We start from the raw sequence: 25,916 nt of genomic DNA, 5'->3' as shown, positions 1-25,916 counted from the left end.
AATGGCGGCCATATCTTCCATTGCGGCTGCATAAAGTGTCCCGCCAATGTTGTAGTGGGACCGGGGCGTACATGCCAACTCTCCCGATTTAGGCGGGAGACTCACAACTTTTCGTGAAAAAATATTGCTATTTTTCACGTTCTCCTGCCTAAATTACTTCTAGCCCCATCATCCCTATGGAACATGTGCAACTCCCGACTTCACTGATGAGATATCCCGCCCAGGTCAGTTGGAATGTTGTCATGTCGGGGGGGGGGGGGGGGGGGCACCAGCAGCTCAGTGTCACTTTTTGGGGACTGCCGGGTCACAGCCCCAGCTGGCCCTGGCCCAGGCCTACTTAAAGCACCGATGCTAACATGCCCCTTTCTATCTCGTCCTGTTTTTTACTTGCCATTCTGGGACTTGAAGTTCTGGATTACACCTAAAATGATCTAAGACTAAAAGTCTCAGAATGTAAATTAAAAAAAAAACAGGACTACCGAATGCAGCATGTAAAGTAACTGCAGTTGTTATGACCTCAAAGTGGAACTGCCTACATTGCCGTCAACTGCCATCATTCAGATTCCCAGAGAGATGTCTTTCTCGCTCCGGTTCCTAACCCTAGCCTTCCAGTTCGTTGAAGATCATGAGCGGAAGTAGCAAGCCTGGGCAGAGACGTACGCGACGTGAGCGAAGCGTGCAACACGTTGCTAGGGTCCGTTTCTCATGGCGGAAGTAAACAGTGTTTTCTTACAGATGTGCGCACTTTCGCCGCTTATTAAGTTCTTAAATTACATTTACTGATCCGTGGGCTCAATTAAGACATGACTTCAGGTGGGCTATTTGAACCGCAATGTAACTGTTGAACTGTTTGTGTTATGTAAATCGGCAATTTAAATTGAATGGACCCTAGTGGCGGCTGGATCCTTTCTCTGACCTGTTAATTTGCATTTTCCCTTGAAAAGCTTACCGATAGAGCGTGTTATTTAGCCTTCGCGCTATATTAGTCCGTTGTATAACCTTGGTATCAGAAAAACTGGGTATTTTTTTTTTTTTAAAGCATTACAAGCCGTCTGGTACTGCTCTATTGGGGGCTGCTCCGGATCACCGGGCAGCCCCATGCTCGGGTCGGGTAGCACCCGACAGTATGCACACTTAGGCGGCGCCCATGCCGCATACTCAGGGGTGGGGGTTCAGCCCACCCCGCTCCAGATCACCGGAGCTCCGCACACGTGGCCAGGTCCACCTAGGGGCACCCAGGCCGGGGTCGCATCCCCAACCCGCCTCACATGGCTGGGGGACCCACAAGGACGACGTTGCCCGGCAGGGGCACCGTCCTTAAGCTGGGCCCCGTCCGTGGGCCCAGCACCTACAGCGCAGGGCCCAGCACCTACAGCGCAGCACCAGCCTGGTGCAACATGAACGACCCATTACAACACCCTGGGAGCTACCATGCTCCCAGGAGGGGTTCACATGCAACACCACTCCATTTTTTTTAATAAACAACAAAACAAAACACATACTGCTAATTACCCACTACTACCCCTACAACCACTCTACTAATACACCCTTTATTAACCTGGGTGAGTGGGTTCACTATTGCTGAATGCCGCCATTGTTGATCCCCCCCTGGCACCATTTAAAGCATGGCCACACTATGCAGGATCACAGCTTCCCATCGCCACTTGAATGGGCCATTTTAAGCAAGTCCAGGGTCTGCAGGATCCCAGTCTTCATGGGGGTGGCTACTGAGTCCACATTAAGCAACTGCGGGTCTGCAGGAGACCAGTCCGACATCCTCCATGGGCAGCTATTCAGGACAGTTCAGGACAGTTCAGTTCACAACTCAGGGCCGGCAACCTGGGGAAACCCAGGGGCCACATCGGCCAAGTCCAGATTCAGGGGGCAAGCCCGCAACAGGGCACCGATGACGGACAAACAGGCCACCTTTCGCACCTCCCCCTTCACATGGGGGTTGCTGGCGTTATGTTTGGCCAGCATCACAGTTTTTCCAGTTGTTTCACTGCAGCTACCTCGCTGCTCTTTGCCCGGGGTGGGGGAGGGGCCGGCGGCTCACTTCTTTGTTGCGGCAGAGCCGCATCTTCCTCCTCACAGCGGGGGCAGGGAGGCGGCACCAGTCTTATTTCGTTTGCGGGGCCCAGTTGGAGTCGGGCCCGCATCCGTTTTCCCATGCGGCGATGTACGCCGCTCTTCATTGTGGCAGGGCAGAGACCATCGTGTGCAGCTCCTGACAGTGGGGGGGGGAGGGCAGCTCCTCCTCATCGCTGCAGCCTCCCCCTTTGTTCTTGCGGGCCCAGTTGGTGTTGGGCCCGCCTCCTTTGTTCCTTTCATTTGCAGACCCCGTTGGATTCGGGCCTGCAGCATTGTTTTTTTTCTTTGCGTGCGGGCCCAGTTGTTGTTGGGCCTGCCTCCCATGGGGCCGCGTCAGCTGTTTGGCGGCTCCTCTCTGTTTTCGGGGCATTCTCCGCTTTCGCGGAGCCACATAGCGCGTGTTGCGGGTGGGGGCGGGGCAGGCAGCTCACCTCGTCGTTGCGGCCTCAGACGCCACAACACTTCTTGGGAGGGGGGGCACCCCGCTGTTGGGTGGCACCCGATCCTGGACCGGGGCCGCCTCGTTCTTGGACCAGGGCCGCCTCCGCTTGTGCGGCGGCCTCCACCTCTTTTCCTGCTCCTCGCGGGCAGTCCCATCAGATGGGAACGAGGGGCAGCTGACCTCCCCATTGCAGCGGATGCCGCTGCATTGCCTGTTGTGGGGGTGCCGGGCCTCACCACTCTCCCCACCGCGGGCATCCGTGTGTTGCGGCCACGACTCCTCTCATTGCGGCCGACGCCATCCATTTGTTTCTCCCCTCCCCTGATGCGGCAGGGTCCGTGTCCAGGATGGTGGGAGGGGGCAGACACCCACGCGGCCGACGCCGCGGACTTCCTCCGTCTCCCTCGGGGGACGGGTAGGCAGCTCGCCCACCATGTTCTACGCGGGCCCAGTTGGAGTTGGGCCCGCCTCACCATTTCCTTTCGGGGCGCGCGGGGCCCCTCTCCCTCCTTAGCGGGCCCAGTTGGAGATGGGCCCGCATCCATCCCTTGTGTGCGGCGATGTTTTCCGCACATTGACTGTGCGGCCGATGCCGCGGGGCACTCTCACTCCCCCCCGGGAAGGGGAGAAAACAGTTTCCTCCTTCCTGGTGGCGGTGGGGGCAGACGCTCCACCACATGCGGCCAACGCTGCCTCACACGCAGGGCTCCAGCCCTCATCGCCATTGTTGGGGGCTGCTCCGGATCACCGGGCAGCCCCATGCTCGGTTCGGGTGGCACCCGACAGTATGCACACTTAGGCGGCGCCCATGCCGCATACTCAGGGGTGGGGGTTCAGCCCACCCCGCTCCAGATCACCGGAGCTCCGCACACGTGGCCAGGTCCACCTGGCCACCACGGCCCCGGCTCTGGGGGCACCCAGGCCGGGGTCGCATCCCCAACCCGCCTCACATGGCTGGGGGACCCACAGGGACGGCGTTGCCCAGCAGGGGCACCGTCCTTAAGCTGGGCCCCGTCTGTGGGCCCAGCACCTACAGCGCAGCACCAGCCTGGTGCAACAGGAACGACGCTGGAGCCAGAATGGAAGTGACTGGCGAGCTGGAAGCGGCTCGCCTCTTTTATTATGTTGGTCGCGTGGCTACTGCCACGTGACCCATTACAACATCCTGGGAGCTACCATGCTCCCAGGAGGGGTTCACATGCAACATGCTCTATTTGCTTCATTTGAGTTCATGCAAAACTAAAAGACGTATAATCAATCACAGGAGGAAGAAAGGAACTAGTTGTACTTTGGCTGCATCCAAAAAGGAGGGGGATGGCATGACGATAGTGGTTGGGGTAGTGGTAGGCAAAAGGCAGTGGGGAGGGACATGATGGGGTCCGGTGGCCCTTGACCTTTGATTTTCAAACTGCAATGGCGCTTTTGTTACTAGACTAGACATTTCTTGGAATAATAAACAAATGATACCAGATCTGTCCAGACAAATATCAAAACCTTATATTCATTGATAGAAATCTTTGATCCAATGTGCATGCAAATTCAACAAGATATGTGTTGAATCAAGGCTAGGCGATATAAGAGGTTCCTGTGGACAGTTTCTTAACTTAACAATATTGTTCGACACCCATCTCTTTAGAGCATGTTATTTGTGCTAATCTGTTGATCATCCTTTACACTAAAACACTAACAGAAATGGGAACAATATACATTGAATGCCATTAAATGTGAGATGCATAGGGCTCTAAACCGTGTCAGTAGGTAAGGGTAATTTACTTACATGAATAGTACAGGAAGTTAATGCAGCAATGACAGGTGATGTGTTCCTGTTCATTTTAAAGTATTACTGCATCCCTTTCTCTTAAGTACTTTTATCCATAAATGCTGGCAACTGAGTAAAACAGTAAATAAATACTTCAGGCAAGCCCCTACCTTAAACCCAATTAACTTTGTAGTTGCCAGTAATCATCTGGCTGCAGTCTCTTTAAATCAATACCAGCATTGGCAAATACAATAGTTTTGGCTTTTGTTTAGCAATGGGATATGCATTTGCCTGGCCGAAAGATGGGAACAACTGGAAATTGGTTTGTTTATGTAGGCATAGGCATTTCCTTCTGGAGCAGCTTGGCAGGTAATTTCCAAAATTAGCCTGAGATTTGCTTAAAAGAAAGTATTGTGAGCCCCCAGGCCCTAACCCCCTTTCCACGTTCTCCGCTCCCGCTTCCTGGTCTCGCCGCCCTCCCGGACCGCCCACCCCCCATCCAATTGGTCCTGACAAGAGGACTCCATTCATTGCTAATCCTCCCAGGGCATCCCTCTGCCCGGCAGCCCATCGGCTAAGGACCCAAGGCAAAGAACCACTCCACTTTGACAGCTCCTGATCGTATCTGCAGGTATCCGCAGGAGAAGCAAGAAGCCAACAATAAGTAAGTGTGGCAAGGGCGGGGACAGAAGCAATTACTTCTCGCCATACTACCCTACCACTCAACCCTAGAAACTAGACCATTGTAAAATCTGCATACTGTGCTTGCATTACGTTTCACATTTACATATCTGTGGTATAGTTGCATTCATAAAGCGCAAAATGAACCATTGAATTTATAAGTGCGCCTATTCTCGACTCTCTGAGCTTTGAGTTCAGTGGGCATCCTCTGCACTACTCATTTATGTATAGTCTACTCTCCCACACTAGAAATGTCCCTGTTAGCCTCACTGTGCAAAGTTGATTTGTGAAAGTTGAAGTTAGAAGTGTGTCCAATAACCCCTCTGTGAAGTTAGAATGTGTGCCCTGTAACACCTCTATGCAAAGTTGAATCCAAAAGGGTGCTCAATAGACTCTCTGTGGAAGTTGAATTTAGAAGTGCATTACAACTCAATCTTAGAAGTGTGCCCAATAACCTCTGTGAATCTAGAAATGTCCCAATTGCCCCTCTGTGAAAGTTGAATTGGAAGTGGGCCCAATATCCTATTAGTCTAATACTGTGCCTGCTTGAATCGACTAATCTCCCTAATAACCTCTCTGTACAAAGTTGATTTTAGAATCATGCCTAACACCCACCCTGTATAAGTCGAATTGAGTGAAGTGTGCCTAATAGTCTAATATCCCCTCTACACAAAATTGAATCTAGAGGTAGACCTAATACCATCTCTGTGTACAGTTGAACCTAGAAGTGTACCTAATAAGCACCTAATAGCCCAGTAACACCTCTGTGTACAGTCGAACCGAGAAGTGCACCTAATAGTCTAATATCATCCCGGAGCAAATTAAACTTAGAACTGTGCCACCACTGAATTTAGAAATACAATTAGAAAGCCCTCCTAAAATCCACCTAAAAGCTTGTACCAAGCATGAGTACACCCACTCAACGAAACGACCACCGTGGACCGCCCCCACTCCCCCATCTGCCTTGCCACCCACCCCCCTGCCCAATTCATCCCACCCCGCTTCGCATTCCCTACCATTCCCCTCTCCAAACACCAAGCCAGAGGGGCACAATGGCGTGCCAACCACCCTAAAACCACTCCTTCCCACAACCCCACCACCGACCAGCCAATGTTAACCATGCCCGCTCCCCTCACTATCACAACAGGCGCACCCCGCCCTGCAATCGGCAACCCCCCGCCTTGCCCACAAACCCCCGCCACCTTCCCACCCGACCGCACCCTTTCCCCTCCCTAAAAACTGCACGCCTAGCCCTAGCAAGAACCAAAGCTGCATCCCTCTCTCCCTCCGATTCCCCTACCCTCTCTCACACTCCAATTGCTACAAAGAAACTAAAGAGAAAACGTACCTGGTCCCCCTCAATCTCTCAGCACTCCTCACCTCCCCTGTCTCGACCCACCACCTCATTCCCTCATTCACCTCTTTCCCCCGTGGCTTCACCCTTCCTAAAACCCCTCTCCCTCGATTTCTCATCAACTGCAACTGAAACTCCTAACCGCCCACACCCCACCTTCAGATCCCCCGAACCAAACCCGATCATCCTAACATACGCAGCTACCCAATCCCGCCCAACACCCGCCAATTCTTCTGCTCGCCCTCTATTCCCATCGAGCATCAACCCCCCTGCCCCTCTCTCTCCCCAGTCTCCACTCTCTCCGCCACCACCTTCCGCTGCAGCTCCAAGACCAACCTCACCTGCCGATGTAAACTGCATCCGATTTAATGCCTGATCCGTAGCGAAAAACAGACACTGCATCTTTCACCTCCTCGCCTCTGACAAACCAGACCTGGTTTTTATCACCGAAACTTGGTTTTCTGATGACTTTGCCCCAATCGCTAATGAAGCCTTCCCACCTGACTACTCCCTCATCTCACTGAACCGTCCCGCCAGAGGAGGGGGAGTAGCATTCGTCTTCAAGTCTCTCTTCCACGCCTCAATCATCGACAACCAACCTTCCATTCCTTCCTGCGAATCTCTCCTCGTGAGACTATCCCTCTCCCCGTCGCTCTCACACAGCTTCCTAATAATCTACAGGCCCCCTGGCTACGATAGACAACTTGCAAACAACCTCTGCGACTCTATTGCCACCCTTCAACTAAACCATCCCACCTCACCCTTCTTGGAGACTTCAACATATGACTCGACATCCCCAAAGGACACACTCTTGATGCCATCTTTAGCTCCAACACCCTGACTCATTTAAAGCCCCCCACCCCTATCCTCTGGTCTGATCACTTCATTTTCTCGTTCACCATTCACTCACCCGACCCCCTTCCTGTACTCGAATCTGAACCTCCAAATCTACGCAAATGCTGGAAAAAACGAATAATCGTCCTGGACCTAGCTGACGCACTCCTCCAGTCCCCACCACCTACCTGCCAACTCAACAAACAACTAACCCCCGACGCCTTTGACTCATGGCTCAACGCATCTCTGATGTGGCTCACCCCCTCCTGCAAACCATCAACCCGCCGTGGCCTCTTCCCCAGATGGTTCACTCCTGAGTTGAAGATCACTAAACAACTATATAAGTACCTAGAACGCAAATGGCAGAAAGACAAAACCCAGGAGAACAGGGCCACCTTGGCCCGACACCTTTATCAGTACAAGGCCGAAATCCGGAAAGCAAAAAAAATCCCACTACAACTCCTGAATACTAAACTGCAAAAACCCAAGCAAAGAACTCCACAAAATCATCTCCGAATTCACCAATCCGGCTTGCAACACGACCGTCCTGACTCCCTCACAATCACTGTGTGACTTCCTCTCCCTCCACTTTTACACCACAGCTCTCGAAAGAACAAATACGCTAGCCACCAAACTGGCTCTCTTACACCCACCGAGCAATTCTCCCCCCCCCATACCAGCCGGCCCACCGGCTGCGACCACTACGCAACCAACGTTCGAATCCTTTAGTCCAATATCACCAGAACAATTTCTCAAACTTCTATCTGCCCGCAAACCTGCTGGCTCGCCGCTGGACCCTTGCCCAGCCATAAATCTTCGCCTCCACCTGCGCAGGAGAGCATGCAAGATCCATCATAAATGCCTCCCTTTCCTCTGGTATCTTTCCCGACGCACTCAAAACGGTTCATGTCAAACCTCAAATTAAAAAACCTTTGCTCGACCCTCTTGAGCACAAAAACTACCGTCCCATCTCAAACACCAGATTCCTTGCCAAACTCATTGACTGAACTGCCTACTCCCAACTAAATGCCTTTGTCGAAGCCAACAACCTCATAGACCCCGCTCAATCAGGTTTCAGAGCCCGTCACGGAACTGAAACCACCCTAACCTCAATTTCGGATGACCTCAAAATGACGGCAGACTCTGCGGGATGCGCAGCACTAATCCTTCTGGACCTATCCGCCGCCTTTGACACAATCAATCACTCAATCTTCCTAGACCGCCTCCACTCCCTGGGAATTCATGGAACCGCTCTTAAATGGATAGCTTAATTCCTCAAAGATCGGTACCAAATAAAAATACTCTCCACCTATACCTCCCAAGCCCGACCAGTCGACACGGGAGTCCCACAAGGAGCATGCCTATCCGCCCGCCTGTTCAATCTCTACTTGATCACCCTCCTACCAATAATTCGCTCGCACAACATCCTGTGCTACAACTATGCCGACGACACTCAACTAATTCTAAAACTCCTGAACTCAAAACCCAACTCCCGACCTGACCTAGCCTCCTGCCTCCTCGACATAGAACTCTGGATGACCCAAAGCCACTTCCTGTTAAACCCCGCCAAAACGGAAATCATGGTATGTGGCAACTCCAAACTCCTTCCGCACCCACTACCCTGGCCATCCGCCATGGGCAACTCACCGACCCCCTCCAACTCAGTGAAAAATCTTCGATGCACCCTTGACTCTGACCTAACACTCTTGCGCCAAGTCAACAACGTCTCATAGTCCTGCCACTACCACCTTTAAAACCCTTCGGCGCATCTTTCCATATCTCTCCTTTCCCAACAGACTCTCCGCGGTCCAATCAATCGTTATATCAAGACTGGACTACGCAAACCCCCTATACCTCGGAGTCCACGCGTACCAACTGAATAAACTCCAAAGGGCACAAAACGCGGCAGCCAAATTGCTACTTGCGCTCGGCCCAAGAGACCACATCTCCCCAGCCCTTAAGACGCTGCACTGACTTCCAGTAGCCCGAAGGGTGACTTTCAAAACCTTGTGCATCTCCCATTGAGCACTGCATAAAACTGGACCTCAATATCTCCAAGACAAGCTAAAACCTTACCACTCCTCACGCACCCTAAGATCAAGCTCAGCCGGTCTCCTAGTAATACCGAAGACAAACTCAATCAGGTTAGTCGGATCATCATTCCCAGCCTTGGACCCCTCGCTATGGAACTCACTTCCACCCCACATCCGCCTAACTGAGGATCTAATGTCTTTCCGCAAACTGCTGAAAACCTGGCTCTTCCCCTAAAACCAACCGGTACAAAACTAACCCAAACGGACCAAAAGCAACTCAAGGACACCAATCCATCAAACCACCTCATGCGAGAAACTAACAGCTAATAACCCCTAATATAAACTAGAAGGGCAAAAAGAATTAAACAAATAAAGTGGATCAAAGCAGTGAACGGTTAATAAGAGTAAATCATACGGAAACAGTAAAGAGATTTAAACTCCTGAAATGAACAGAATGCATGCAGAGTAAATTAATTGAATGGCTTAGATGAATTAGTTAGAAGGGATGAAACAGGTGGAACAAAGGAATACACCGACTGGAAGAATGCATGAGAGGAAGTACAGCGTAAAACAGACGAATGTCCAGAACGGATGAGCGTAAACCGGATAAGTGTGTAGAACAGATGAGTATGGGGAGCGGATGAGTATGTAGAGCGCATGAGTGTGGATAATGGATGAATATGGAAGTGCGGAGAACGTGTAGATCGCTGGAGCAGATGAATGTACAGAGCGGATGAGTGTATAGAACGAATAAGTGTATAGTGCAGACGAGGGGATAGAGCGGACAAGGGGATAGAGCGGACGAGGGGATAGAGCGGACGAGGGGATAAGTGTACAGAACGGATGAAGGTATAGATCAGATGAGTGTAAATAGGGATATATGGAACAGGATATTGCTGTTGAATGCGTGTAGAGCACAAGTGCTTAAAGCGGATGAGTGCGCAGATGGGCGCAAGTGCGTAGAGGGGGCGAGTGCGTAGAAGGGGCGAATGCGTAAAACAGGTGAATGCATAGTAAATGTAAGGGCATAAAGCAGATGAATGCCAGAGCGAACGAGTGCCAGAGTGAATGGACGTGTTGCGTAGAGCGGACGAGATCGTAGAACAAACAAGCACAGATTGCATCCAATACTGGTGAGTGCGTAGAATAGATGACTACGTAGAGCTGCCGAATGCGTAGAGCATTGGGCAGACCGGAGTGCATGCGTGGGGCTGACCGGAGTGCATGCGTGGAGCAGACCGGAGTGCATGCGTGGGATATACAGGAGTGCACGCATAACACAGACAAAAGTGCATGCTTGGGGCAGACAAGAGTACATCCGTGGGGCAGACAAAAGTACATGCGTGGGGCTAACTCGAGTACGCATGCGAACTGGAGCGCGCGGAGCAGACCTGAGGGCGAGCCAGAATGCATGAGTACATGGCACGGACCCGAGTGTATGGAGCAGACTGGGATACATGGGGTGAATAGGAGTGCACGGAACGAACTAGAGCGCATAGAATTGCGTGACGTATATAGTATGGTTTCGAAATCGGAGAACGTTGGAAAGAGCATATAACCCATCATATCACACCACCATGCTTACTCTCTCCTTTACATTACCACTCAACTAGAACACAGAGATACTATGACACCATTCGGTATAACTGTTCTCATACCATCATCCGCCGCTCAATCCACATCACTCTAAGTAAACACTGCTGGTTACACACCCCCCTCAGGCCTTAACGCAGCCACATCCGTTCTGGATAAATTCTGCCAGAACGAACACATACTCCTGATCTCTCAACCACCACACCTACCTCTAAGAAGCAGCTATTACACGGATACCGCACGAGCTGCAGACATACCCGAAGCTCACACGCACCTTTTGACTCTCTGTACTCTCTCTACTGATCTGAACTTCGGTTCCCAAAGGCGTTCCACCTACCAGCGCCTTCAGACCATACCAATGGTATATAAGGCGCTATATAAATGCAAAATAACAATAACAATATGGCATGAGCGCCTGGCATATCTGTTGACTTTGTCAATGCTTGTTTAAACGGGACCTCAGTGCTCTGGAATCTCACTCCCTTTGGCTGCTCTGGTGAGTCGCTCTCTTCTGACCCTTAGCTTCCTTGTGAGTTGCTCTTCTGAACAATCCCTCTTTTAATCTTTGGCTCCATGTTGAGTCACCACCAAACGGCAGAAAACACTTCTTTTTTATGTGTGCTGTTGCTGCTTAAAATGCACTCTTGCATAGTGTGCCCATGCAGTCAAATTCAGCATTGATTGGAGAAAGATATGGTAACAATAACAACTTTAAAAATCATTATTCCTCCAACCTTAACTGACAATATCTTGCGGCACTTAACCCATCCACCGAAAAAACCAATTCCACAATGGAACAATTCAAAAAAGGTAGCAGACGCTCCTCTCCAGAAAGAACATGGCATGATAACCTGTTCTCAGAGGAGAGTTTGTAGCACACGCTTTTTGCTCACTGTACTTTTCACAGATGGGAAATATCTATTTGCATATCAGTCTTTGTCCCGCTCACATGGGCAGTCCAGCACCGAAATGCTATGGCAATTCCTCTCTGAACAAGAGTACCAAAAGCAACCCCATACACGTGTTTCAGCCTTGTTGGGCCTGATCAGTGAGGTGAAGCTTTGTCTCTCTGAGCACAGTGAGCAGGGAGTCCACGTCTGGTTTCCCCCAGGGAACTCAGGGTGACCAATCCCAAGTTCCTTTCAAATATTTCAAAAAAGGTAGCAGGCGCTCCTCTCCAGAAAGAACATGGCCTGATCCACCCCCCCTCGCTACTGCATCAGAGCCCACTACCTATCTCTTGCAGATCCAGAAGCGTGTGAACAAAAGATGCAATAATGTAGCATAGGCCCAAGCAACTTGAGTGATTGGCAGCAACAGGGGATAACATATTTTGGTTCGGCCACATATAGTCCGTTTTACTAGAACCTCTGGTGCACTGACTGGCAAGACTATACATCTGCCTGTCAAATCAACTGAGAAGGGACGAGTGTTGGCCAGTGCAATAATAATGCAATTTTGACATCCTTGGGGGTGGGGGGTGGGTGGGCACTGATAAAGGAATACATCAGGTTGTCTTGCCACTAAACTCTAAATCAATACCATTGTAAGTGTGTTAACTTAATCACTTATAAGCATTCCAATTTTTGCAGTTAAGTCAGAGTGAGAATACATTATTTGCCCATGATCACACACTTTGGCTAAACAATGAATCAATGGTTTTAAACCACTCTGGCATTTAGGTATTTGACCGCATACCCTTCAAGCTATACTTGCTGCAAATATTTAAGTTTTGGATGTTAAAGCGTGCTATAATACTGTCTTACATTGTTTGCTTGTAAAATACACAAGTTACACAGAAAAGCAACAATGACAACATTTTCCACATCCTGAATGAAATACGAAAAGTCCCAGAATGCAAAAGAAGGCCAGCTTGAAAACATCTATTTACCCACTGTACTTTGAGAGCTTTAAGGCACAGCAAAAGAAGGTGTCTAATAAACAAGGTTAGATACGGAGATTCTTTATCACAAACATCCAAAACGTTCTTATGCATGATTTTAAGAACATTTGACTAGCCCCATAAGAGGAGACTTTGTGTTTATTGCTTGTCAACTTAGTAGAATTCATAAATATATACAAAACGTTCAAAGGGGTGCATTGTTGTGTTGCTCACTTTAACTGTCACAGATTTGCAAGGTGAGAGATGCTGTGCTAGGCGTTTCAGTTGGAAATGTCCCATCGCGTATGAGAAGGCTGTTCTGCTGAGAACAAAAGGAACGTGTTGGCAAGTTTGTTAAGGTGTTGGCTTCTGAGCCATGTACGCTGTCTGTGTGTCTCTGAGGGGCTGCGACTTGGCCGGTACTTGATCCTCTGAGCCCAGCTGGTTATACACTTGCCAATGCATCCGGGCGCTTTTCCTGATCATTTGAACTAAGGGTACACACTTAAAAAAACAAAAACAAAAAATGAACTGATAGTACAGTGTACCAATGATTTAAATGACCCTTCCATCTCTGCTTTTAATGCATTTTTCTCCAGTGAAGATCTAATTCTGGGTATTTGTGGCAGAGTTGACATGGAGTCCTTTGAAACTTACAGTAAAACTGATACGATTATTCAGCTGTGGCGTGGTCCTCGCAGATATCTGCATCGACATTTAAAACGACCGCTTTGCCAAGTAGCAATTTATATACAAATCCATAACTGCTTAGGGAACGTATGCACTTAACTCCCAATGTTCCTACTTAAGTATCTTTGTTTAGTAATCCCATAAAGTAAACCTTAATGTTGCTAAGAAAACTCAGTTTATTCATAACGGAAACCTACTATCTCACATATGCATAACATTTGTACTTTGATCAGTTCTGACATGGTGGGGATGGGTCTTTCATCTCTGCATTTGCCTTTGGCATTCCTCTAGCTCCACTTCACAATGCACTCTTGTCTACAGACTTAAACACTGGAAAAGCCAAAAGGCCTTGGCCATGTCCTTGTTTTTGTTTTTCAGAATTGTCTAGGTGCGTTTTTAACATGGTTGTTTTGGTGGATTGAAAAATGTGTGAATAAGGTTTTGTGGGGTTAAAGAGGGGTAGGTGAATGTTAGGCTGCGTGGTTGGATGAGTCGAGGAATATCCTCCAAGGGATGATTGGGCGAATAAAGGTGTGTGGCTGGATGAGTGGGTGATTATATTTGGGAGGAGGGATGACTGGGTGGATATGGTTGGGTGGCTGGTTATGGTTGTGTGAGTGAATATGGTGCAGTGTATGAAAGTAAAATCTGACAAAAGGACTCGGGAATCGTATTGGATATGGACAAAGCAAGAATGTTTATTGGCTGGTTGCAACCAACATAAACAGATACCAGCCCACCGCCCAAACTAATAATGCCAATCCGCAGTCCCTTATATCCCCTCATGGTATTGGCCCCTTACAATGGACATCACTTCGTTTGGGTCCTCCTGCCTCTCTGGGAAAGACAATGGGACACATTGTGTACAGTTGTAGTCTGTCTTCAGTTCCCGTTCGTTCTCCTGTTACCTGTGCTTCTCAGCTCCCTGTCCAGTTGCTCCATTCCGACGATATCCAGTGATGTCTTCATCGGGTAAGGGCTGTGGGGTCAATGCTCCCTGACGCGCTTCCGGTCAATAATAATGGTCCATTGTCAAAACAGGTTTAGGTTAGTACAATCCAAGATGGGGTAGAGGTGGCCTTCAACCAGTGCACTCAAGAGCCTCCAAGCGCTGCCTCTCTCTATCAGTTGTCCGTCATAATAAAAAGAAAAAGAAATAACTCTCGGGCATAGTGTATGTCATATAATAACTTCAGTATATAATACTATCTACAGACTACTTATCAGGGTTTTTCAACCTTTACGATCATAGTCATCCGATGGCCTTAATGGTAACATCACAAACCAAATTACACCCCCTCTCCCTCGGTAGTCATGAGCGTTAACAGACCCCCCTTTTGTGCTTACTGAACAATTAATCTAGCTGATCTAATCCCCCAAACCATCCCCAATTCACCTGTTTTTCGTTTGCACAGGGAATCCTATTCTAAACATAATCTTACTATGGTCCAGTCCTGCTTTTCGTTTGTGCGGGTGAACCATTTACCTTCACTTCAACACTTCTACAATACATACATTCATCATCAGGTGCCTGTAACAATTTCCCCAGCTCTTGTTGTAGAAGCCTACTTTCCTGACACATTTCTAACAAAACAGAAGAGGGGCTGATATCAGGGACAGATTGAAAAGAAGGCAAGCTGGAGGATCGCTTCAGTATTACCACTACTCCTGAATGGCGACAACATTGCGTGCTACACCAAATAACCCTTGTCAGTAGAAGAAAAAACACTGAGACATACTATGGTGGTAATGTAAGGTTGCTCAAATACGTCCTTGTTACATATATCTCCCCCTGGTACAATTTTGTTGCTGTACGATGAGCTACTTCAAACGCTTTTTATTTTATTTTAATTATTATAATTATTGAGCGCGGACCTATCTTCAAGAAGCAATGGAGCGCTTTACAGAGGTAAACAGCATTAAATATGCATAACCGAGCGCTTCTCAGGGGTAACAACAGAAAAGATATACAGCCGGGGGTGGGATAGCAAGACAGGTGGTGCGAGGAGCGATGTGATGGACCAGGTGTATGAGGAGGAGAGACTCCTTGACGAGGTGGGTCTTGAGTTATTTTCTGATTTGTAGAAGCGTGGGGGCAAGTCTGATGCTGACTGGAAGGAGGTTCCATAGTCTTGGGTCGTAGTCAGAGAAGAATTGTTTTATGGTCCTTTCCTTTTTGCATTGGCAGATTTCTGATGGTCCACTGCTTGAGATGCAGAGTTTCTCTGTGAGGTAGCTGGGTGACTTGAGGGTGACTGCCTTATAGATGATGCAGCAAGACTTGAAGGTGTTTTGTGCGTTCAGTGGGAGCCAGTGAGGGTAGATGAAGGCTGGGGTGATGTGGTCATATCTGCGTAGACCCTTCATGTGGCGTGCAGCTGCGTGTTGGACGCTTCTCGGGGGCACAAGGGAGGATGACGGGAGGCCTTCGAGCAGTGCATTGCCCCATCCAGGTGTAGGAGCACTGCTTGAACAGTGGATCTAAATCTGTCCTGAGGGAGGAAGGGCTTCACAATTCACAGGAGGGAGAGGGAGAGCTGATACCAATCTGTCTGAGTTTTCTTAGCTATGTGTGTCTTGAAGGAGAGGCGTTTGTCGATGTGGCACCCGAGGGACTTGGCGCAGAAGGTGAGCTTGGGTGTGAAGCCCCCGGAGTTCATGGTTGATGGCCATGTCTGTATGTCTAGGTGTTTGAAGTTGTTGGTAAGGAGAAGGAATTCGGGGGAAGGGGTTGAGCTTCAAGTATGTACTGGACATTCAAGACTGTATCAGCGAGAGGCAAATTTTGAGTCTATGGATGTCCTGATGGAGTCGATCTTGAGGTATAGCTGTGTGTCATCGTAGTATTGGTGGATGTTGTGTGTGGCTAGGAGAGCTCTATGTTTGGATTGAAGATCAATGGGGAGAGCATGGACGTCTGCGGGACTCCACAGGTGACAGGTAGCATATTTTATTTCTTTCTGTACAATGTCTCCAACACCTGCAAGCTCTTTGTCATATCTGACACGTTGTACTGGTTTTACTCCTTCCAGATCCTTACACATTTGTGCCACTAACTTTGGCCATGACTTCAACAACTCAACATATACCTTTTTATCTTCCTTCTTTATGCAGCTGGTAAAACAACAGTACATCGCTCAGTGCTAGTATGTATGCTGAAATGCAAATCAAACTCTGGCAGCATAATACTAACTCTTTTTCTTACCGAACTATATCCTTCACCTTCCCAACACACCCTGTCCCCAACGAACAATATCTATCCTTCTGCTTATTTACCTAAGCATTGCAGCGGTGGGCACGGTAGAGGCCATAATTCCTATTTTGAACCATTGCTAAACCACTGATCGGGCTTCAGTACCTGGGCAGAGATGAGGTATCGAGATGCATTATTGGGTAGCTTTATTTCCCATACTTAATGCTATGTCGCCCATTCCCAGGTGCACCCTGCCCATGGTCCAGGTGATACTCTGCTGGCAAGCACCTAAAATCCCTTAATTGGCCCATGCATTGTGAACAAGCATTCTTTTTTCAACGCAATACCAGCTGCTGTATTTCCAGAAATTCCACCACTGTCACAAGCGCTCTTGTATGCCAGAATCGTTCTTCAATATCGTATCATTTGATTGCTTAATTTATTACCACACTCTTTTTCTCTCAGCAACCCCCACCCTCCAGGCATCAAGCAGTTGTGACCCCCTTTTGGGGGTGAAGGCAAGGTACACGGAATGAGAATACAGTAGGAAAATTGTTTTCGCTTTTTATTAGAAGGGCATGGTTGGAAAATAAAACCAATGGGAAAATCGTTATGGCTTATTATTAGAAAGGCAGTGTTTGGGAAATAAACCCAATGGGAACATCGTTTTGGCTTTTTTATTAGGAAGGCCGAGTTTTAGGGTTACTTCTTTTTGGGATTAAGGACACCCACTTCTGTAAGTCATGGATTTCAGAAAAATAGTCAACCAAGTACTTATTGTCTATACCGGCTCTAACACACTGGGCATGAACTTTGTTAGTTTCGAACTATAACAACACATCCTATTGATTTTTCTATATGGGAATTCATTGATTTAACTTTAAATGTGCTAAGGGTCTACACATTTTCACCCACTCCCCCACAATTTAATGCAAAGGATTAAGGCAGGCAGTTCCCAACACAATTCAATTTAAAGGGAGGGGGTGGTTTTCTGTGGGGAATTCATTTGAGTTAAATTTAATAAGATTTGCCAAGGGTCTACCCAGTTCCACCCTCCAACCGCTATGCCTGATGAAGATCAAGGCTGGCAGGTTCCCCCCCACACTTTTATTGGTGTTTGGATTGATCTACTTACATAGGAGTACTTGGTTATGGGGCATCCAGGAAAACAGCAGGGCTCCTCTGAGGACGGCACAGATATGGTAAAATTCTTCGGCGAAGGATAGTCCCCAGCAACCAGTTCTCCTCTGGCTCCTCAAATGGCAGGCACATCTAGCTTCTAGATTTCCCAGTCTATGTCCCCAATGCAAGGTCTGAGGCCCTTCCAGGTAAACAGATTTTCTCCCGCCAAGGTTTATCCTGATGGCCTTGGTAGCTCTCCTTGCCTCTCTGCTAGTTGTTCCTCGCAAGCGTCCATATGTAGACTACCTCCAGGAGCAGTGTGGAAAAGTAAGCCCAAAAAGTCTCTTAGATTGAAAACTGATCTCTTATAAGGCTTGTGACACTCACATCACAATTCTCTCTCCCTTCACCCTCCCCCCAATACACCCACTGCCTACTGATAGGACAAGGAGTTGCGAGGTGTGGATGATGGAGGCTGAGAGAGGTGAAAGCTTCATCATCCCAAATTCACGGGTGGGTTTACCTTTTCAGTGTTCCTACAAATCTCACAACATGGCAGCTACCTTAATTTTTCCAGATAACTGTAGTGTGTGTGTGTGTATGTATATATATTCCATATTTTATGGCGAGTCGGAAAATAATAATCTTATTTTGGCACGACCTTCCTGTGAGAAGCTCCCGTTTTTTTCGATTTGCTCCTGAGCCGAAAAGGTTAAAAAATCTGACACTTCAAGATTCAAACCTTAATTTCCCACTCTTATCACCTTACCAACGTTCCATTTCCTCAAAATTATGAGAAGGCCGGAATGCTAATTTCCTTCATAACTCAAATTGTATACATCACTTAGAATTCATATTTACATGGTACCAACAGGCTTCTTATACCCTTTAATATGAGTCCGAGAAAGAGCTTGCTGGGACACACAAGTCTCTTTTTATTAAGGAAAATGTAATCCTATGTTAATCAACCAATGTTTCACATGTGTCGCTCAGTTTCACAATAGTGCCCCACCTTCTTTTCAAGTTTCATTTAATTTCTGTCGCATTACCAGGACATCTCCCTGGCTCATATTATTCTAAATTCCTCCCTCCCCTCCTTGGCTTCAAAAGACCGTGTTCGGGACTAATGCACAGTTAATAGGGAAGTTTGACCTTAAAGGTAATTTCTGCTGGCTGTGTTACCTACAGCCTCCACAATTCTGATCCATTTCTTAGCATTTCAACTGAAAACCAGGCCTGCTTTTCCTGGTGAGCCCAGCCCAAAGGTCTTGAGGTCAAAGTTTCAGAGGAACAGACCTTTCATTTCAGTGGGGGAAAACAATGTACAACATAATTCTAACAGAATAGCATTTTAAATTGAAGAGATGTGTTCAACATGACCTTTTGTATCACATCTGGTTATGCTTTTTATAATTACAGTGCAATATGTAAACAGATGTAAGTTCACTTTTGGTATTATTCACACGTAGGTCACAGTTACATAAGGAACCAGTGTTCAAGTTTACAAAAAACGAAATAGCCCTTTCCTACTTTAAAGGGTGTGGTATGATGATGAAAATGAGTCTTTGTATTATGAACAAATGCAAAAGGATTGACTTCACTTTGGATTTCTGGATCACCGTCTTGTGCTGTATAGAAGTCAATGTCACATGCTGCTATCAGTGTCTTTAAGATGAAATTGTAACTTTCATGTTTTAGGAAAAAAACAGCATTTCAAGCCACACATGTCTTATTTTTCTATGCACTGGGCACAATCAGCAATTTTAAGCTCTACGGCATATTTTTCTTCAATTGAGCGCCTGTTGATTTTAACACAGTGAAAGGAGGCCTTTTTCTTTCATTTCACTAGGCCTTATGTCGAAATCCATGTTTTGTACTGGCTTTTATATTTCAGTGGGACTCTACATTAACCAGCTTCACTCTCACAATAGGGGGCCTAGCATGGCCTCTTAATCTCTGTCACTGTGGGGCTATATTTTACCCCACCGCATGCTAAACGGGACTAGTGGTAGGGCCTCTGGCCACTTCAACCATGTTTCATGGCATAGTGTGGCCAAATTATTCCTCAAGACTCCATTTCGTCTCAACTGCCCTGGCTGATTGGGGATGGTGAAGACAATGCAAATTAAGCTGGACCTTCAGAGTGGACAGCAGTGTTTTGATAATGTTATTAATTAAAATAGTTCCCTGATCCCTGTTAATACTTACCGGTTTCACAAATCTGGGCACAGCATGTTTGTTTATGACAATCAATGCATCTCCCTTAACAGATGGGTGCACCTCCATCTTGAGAAAACGTCCACTATTACAAGCAGGCATTTCACTGATAAAATGTTGGCAGTTGGAGAAAATCTATCAATTTATTGCCCCATAAATGGGCCACATGTTGGAGGGTGTATCCCGGGCCTGTTCGGCACACTCTTCCCCACGTTATGCAAGCATGTTACACATCTTTGACAGTATTCTTAATCCATGGTCGTACGTTCTGTGCAAACCAGGATTGTCCCACTAGCATTGTCACCCCATCTCTTCCCCACATGTGCCTTCCTGTGGTTTTCCCAGATAAGGTGTGACACTGGTGTTTTGGAGCCACTAACCGACCCTGTTCATCTCGCCACATGGAGTTCTCATGTAACCGGCACCCCTTTCTTATTCATTTGTCTTTGCAGGCGCATTCATTTGCATATGTGCAATATCGTCCTAAAGTTTTATATGGTGTCTCCTCCTGTACAGCTTCCACAAGCAAGATGTATACATCGTTGCCCTCTAAGGTGGCACCCAATTTGGCAGTTGATCAGCAAAATAATTTCCACAACTAATGGGATCATCCAGTGTCCGGTGGGTGGTACAATTGATGATAGAAATTTGTTAAGGTAACATTATGGCATCTAACAATGCTAACACATGCTGACTGTTTTTAATTGGTGTACCAGTCATGAATCCTTGCTGTTTCTAGAGTTAACCAAAGTCGTGGATGTTTGGCAAGAATTGGTGTAGTAACACTGTGTGAGACTACACAAAACTTATCTGCTTGGTAATAGGTAACCCACCTTATGGTGTAGGTCTGTACTAGACAAGTTGTTAGTGTGACTGAGCAGCCAGGCCTATCTCAAGAGGGGTAAATGTGAGCTGTAGAGCTGTAGCAATGAAATTGGAAAATACAAGTATCCAAGTAACACTTACACTCAAGATTTCAGTTATATTTATTTACATAACATCAATTTTTAAATAATCGATCTCTAAAAAGGGCAAGATATGTAACAATCAAATATCCTTTTCCAGAATCAGCACAAGTTATTGAATACTTGGATATGCTTCTTACACAATTCCTACACCCGCAGGTGACTTCATTCACAAGGACAGTAATGGCCTTTATTTATATCTCTAGTTATACTTTGCAGATTCGGGGGTTGCAGAAAGGAAAGGTTAAAGGAAGGAAACAAATGTTAAACAGGTTCTCAGGGTATGTGAGTATACTTAAATCTTCCATTGCAGTCTAGACCAGCCGTTCCCAGCAATAACAGTCTAAAACAAGTTACCACCTATGAAGGACAGAAATATTAAATTCAGTGGACTAGAAGAGTCTGCAGGTAGCCAGGACAGCCAAAGTCAATATGGAGCGGAGGCACTTCTTAGAGAATAAAAGTCTTGCACAAAGAGAGAGAGTTTTGTAGAAATCACTTGTAGGGCCATGAGCTGTTTAGCCTGCGAAAAGCAGATTTGAGAGCGACTCTAAAGGTAAGCAACTATTATGTATGGGGATGGGTTGTGGGAATGTCCATTGTAAAAAAGAAAAAAAAGAAAACTGCGATTTTTTTTTTTTTTTTTTTTTTTTTTTTTTTTTTTTTTTTTTGGTCAGGAGATATTTTTGCGGGGACATTACATGGAACCCATCACTGCTGGTTTAATAGTGGTGTGGGCCCGATTCTCATCTTGGCGCAGTGAGCGTGCTAAATAGCACGACTCGCGGTGCCATTTCTTGACGCCCAGGCACCACTGCTATTCTCATGTGGGCCTGGGCGTCTTCGCAAAGCACAACAGTGCTTTTGCTGTAATTGCAGAATCTCGGCAGCATTTTACTTAAATAACGAGGGAATCGTTATTTAACGAAAATGCTGCCGAGATGAAAACAAAAATGCACGTGCTTTTTGGCTGTGCAGATGCTGACAGGTGGGTCCTTCACTGCATTTGTTTATCTTTATTTGCAGAAGAGTGCATACTGCCATATGGATGGCAGTATACACTCGTCTGCAAATAAAGATAAACAAATGCAATGATGGACCCACCTGTCACCATCTGCACACCCAGACAGCCATGTGCTTCTTGTGGCACTCCTTCTTTACATGTGCTTCCTGTGGCACTCCTCCTGTACGACACCAATTTAGTACCTTACTTCAGCGCCAATTTCAAGCGCTTACGAAATTGGAGGAGTGCCACAAGAATAACCATGCAAAGACAGAGTTAATGAGAGTGCCGGTTGCTAGGTTGGTTTCCAGCCCTTCCTAGCAACCGGCACCCATATTCCTAAAGTGGTGTAATCATTCCGACTTCGGAAGATTGCACCACCTTCAAAATAGGGTGTAATTACCGAAAATGTTGTTAGCACTTTTTACGACATTTTCGGCAATTGCCACCCACTTGAGAATCGGGCCCTGTGTAGGGTTTAGAAACCACTATTCATCCCTGTACTCCCGCAGCACAGTAGTCCTTTCATTACAGACCATTATCTTTGTAAACTTCTGAAGTAGTTGTGCTGTACACAAAGGGTATTCGGGGAAACTCCTGTAACTACCTCCCAGTTTCCCTGGGAGGTAGTGTCATGAAAACCTATGGCAAGACGCTTTTGAAACATCTTGAAGCGTGCATAGAGGAAACCAAAGTGTAGTAAACCAGGCATTTCTGGAACTTTGAGGGTTAAAACAGTGTTGAATGCTTGTTGTCAAGCTACTTATTAAAAGCAGTTTTCAGGGCTTTTTTGCTCTTCCTCACCTGCAACATAGGACATGCATACTGGGATGAGAAGTGGAAGAATGCTTTTGTTCTTGCTTTTTTCCCTCACACAAGTATGAGAATAGAAGGATCAGCCATGGGACTCTGGCTGGATGGTACTAGCTGAAGATTTATTTTTATAAATATCTGCAAGACTGTCAGGTCATGGTGCCAGTTACTGGCATATTCCTTTGCAACTTATTTTGCTGAGTTTTTCTGTAATGTATGTACTAGCGTGTTAGGCAGATGCCTTTAGAGCTCTGGACCAAAGGAAGAGCGTATTAACGGTTCACCAAGGCTTGCGCAGCTGTCAATCTCAGAGTTCTTTGTTGCTACTATCGGGGTTCCCCAGAGGCCGATTGGACATTATTGGGAATTGGAAATCTATCCTCATTGTTATGTACTATTTCTGTTTTGTTTCCGTGAAATATTAGTTATGAGGATCCATGCTATATGAAGGCATACTATTCAAATCAGAATGATGAATAATGTGCATCTGCTGTATAAGTACAGACATTTAAATGGTTTGCACTTTTATCCTGTCATTTGAAAGTAACAATATAGAAAGGATCAATAGTATGGACAAGCAAGAAAGAACAAATATAATAATTGTACTATACAAGTTGGAATATTAAATAAAAACACTCAAATACTTTAATCTGTACTGCGGTAATATGGGATAGTCTTCTTTACATCAGAGTGTTGTTTACATTTGTGGAATGACCTAGATGTGCCTCTACATCAAGATAGGACCCATGATCATTGTCTACTCTAAATATTATTTTGCCTTAGCGTGTCTGTCATGGCAAATATGAAATTCTATTCAGCACTTTATTCTGTGTGGTAGAGCTGTCGTTGAAATTATGGTAAACGGGAAAATAATAATGTTCTCAAATGTACTTTCTTTTAGAGAGTTCTGAAGATGAGAAGAAGAAAAATAAGCCACTTCCAAGGGTCAACACACATTCTGTTTTCTGGATCCTGGCATCGGTTGCTGCAACATATTACGTAGAGTTTTTCAAAGTTGTCAAAGAGCATCTACAGGAAGGCAGGTAAACTGCCTTTATGCTTTTCTCACTGCTGTATCCTATTCTCATATGTTACAAATCCGTGGCCCACCGCAACCTGCCTAATTAATAGCAGGGGCTGAATCCAGACTCATTACAGATTTAGTCAGACTCATTGGGGCACTCTATTGTTTTCATTTTCTTTTCAGCCACGTTCTTACTGCCAAGTGATTTCTTTTATAGCATGTAAAAGGGACGATGTATTGCTAACCAGTCCTAACCACCTCCAAAAAACCGAAAAGAAAATTAGTCTGGATCCATCATACATCTCAGCATTGGTGCCATTTCATTCATGGGCATGTCTCGAGAGATATAGATACATTTTTGTTGGTTTTTACCTTTTTTTAGATGGATTGGAATGCTGTGTTAGCCAAACTAACAGTGCATGTATATATTTATTAATTGTATTTTTAAGAAAAATAAAAACTCACTGCCGTTCATAGGTATGTGTGCATACCATTGAGGTTGCGTGAATATTTGTAACTTGAAAAGTGCGTAAATTGGGCTTGGTGTGGGACTATTTCTGTTTTGTTTCCGTGAAATATTAGTTATGAGGATCCATGGTGTGGGATGGCACATGGCTCCAGGGGTCTGAGGGGTTGAGTGTATATGGGGGGTTTGGAACGTTTTGGTGGTGACCTACTTAATTTACAGGAGAGTACGTTTAAGGGAGTTAATTAGAAGTGTTAGCTCTGTAGGTCAAAGACACTCCAAATAAACTCTCACAATCTGACATTAGAGCAAATGCATGGTAACAGTTGTTTTCGATTTGAGGAAATCTCAGGAGGAGATTCGCACACTGGAAAATCGAAGAACTGAATACATTAATTTCTTTTATGCAGCACTTGCTGCCAGGTGGACTCTTTCCCCCAACCCCTGGTATCCCCAGCCCTACAGTACACCATCTCTATTCACACCACCTCCTGCTTAATAAAGAAAAAAAGAGGCTAAGGAAAAATAATCCAAGAGTCTGTATTTATGGTTAAAATCTTAACCTTTATACATTACAGGATACAATCCCAAAAGAAGATTTACTTTTACCATACTAACAAAAATAAACTATACCATACATTCCATCTGGATTAATACAACAATAGGCTAAAAAGAAAATGCAAACAGATTATAATCACACAATAACAATAAAATAAATTCCTCTAATATACATCATTACAATAAAAAGAGTACAAAAGTGCCTTATAATTTCCTTCCTGCATTTAATATATTAAAAATGTGCTTTAGGAAGTCCATTATTGCTAAATATAGGCTCAGTTCTCACTGCCCTAATTCTAGACAGTAATGCTTCAGAGCAGACTGCAATCGGAGAGTAAACAAACCTTTCAAAGAATAGCTGTCCCTTATCACTCAACCTAACGCATTCTATAATCAGATGGTACAGAGAATCCACATAATCCCAGAAACTTTGCAAATCCGTTTAAACCTCTGCAATTTTAATCAAGGGCCAATGACCTCCATTGTGTGAAGTACATTAAACCACAATATTAGAAGCCACATTCTTATTACTGGAGAAGGGACTTTTTTCAACATGGGTTGTAGGAGATAGTAAGGTAGGAAATGCATCCCTATAAACCTTGTAAAGCTTTGGATTGGATAACAATTATGGATGTTATCGAACTCCTTCAGTTTCTTTTTCTCCATAATGTTGGTATTGTCCATTAAAACGAAATTGTCAAGATTTATAGTCGACGGTAATTTATCACACTTCTTAATAAATTGCGAAACGGCAGAGTCTTCTCCTTCCAACTGTGCATTGTTTAAGAGCTGAAAGAGAGAATTAGATTCTACGATTAAAAGCTTACTGTATAAGGTTAGTCTATTCCTTAAGACTGTAAGTCTCCACGAATTAATTCCAAATTCTTGTCTAATCATTGAAATATGGACAGAGGGGCGTAACTTCAAAACCGCTCTTCATAACCGACCTTCCAAAACACTTAGCCAGATGAGGTCTGTGTCATTCAATAATTCCAAGCCTTAGGTAATACTAGGAATCACCTTTTAGCTTCACAAATTCAATGAATGGGATCAGTGTGAATAAGCAATGTCTAACTAAAATGATCTTTGCTTGAGACCGAAATGATCAACATTTCAGCTTCAGTCTATCCTTGATTATTGTTACTTTATTTTATTTGCGGTAGTAAAACCAAGATATAGGAAATTTCTGACCTCCT

The 25,916-nt window shown here is 45.9% G+C and overlaps 1 protein-coding gene across 2 annotated transcripts in view; it reads left to right on the top strand.

Annotated features, from left to right (window-relative positions):
- Positions 1-659: 659 nt before the first annotated feature.
- TMEM128 (transmembrane protein 128) overlaps positions 660-25,916 on the top strand; it is a 150,617-nt gene continuing 125,360 nt past the window's right edge. For both annotated transcript variants that reach the window (XM_069631962.1, XM_069631963.1), the window contains exons 1-2: positions 660-813; positions 23,574-23,715. In XM_069631962.1, coding sequence (XP_069488063.1) covers positions 804-813; positions 23,574-23,715 — 152 coding nt within the window. In that variant the 5' untranslated portion in view covers positions 660-803. The remainder of the gene's footprint in view (positions 814-23,573; positions 23,716-25,916) is intronic.

Source organism: Ambystoma mexicanum, chromosome 6q (genome assembly GCF_040938575.1).
Source record: "Ambystoma mexicanum isolate Mex_15411 chromosome 6q, UKY_AmexF1_1, whole genome shotgun sequence".
In the NCBI taxonomy this organism is placed as follows: Eukaryota; Metazoa; Chordata; class Amphibia; order Caudata; family Ambystomatidae; genus Ambystoma; species Ambystoma mexicanum.
Note: the sequence above shows the minus strand (reverse complement) of the source record. Positions and strands in the feature narration are given on the sequence as shown.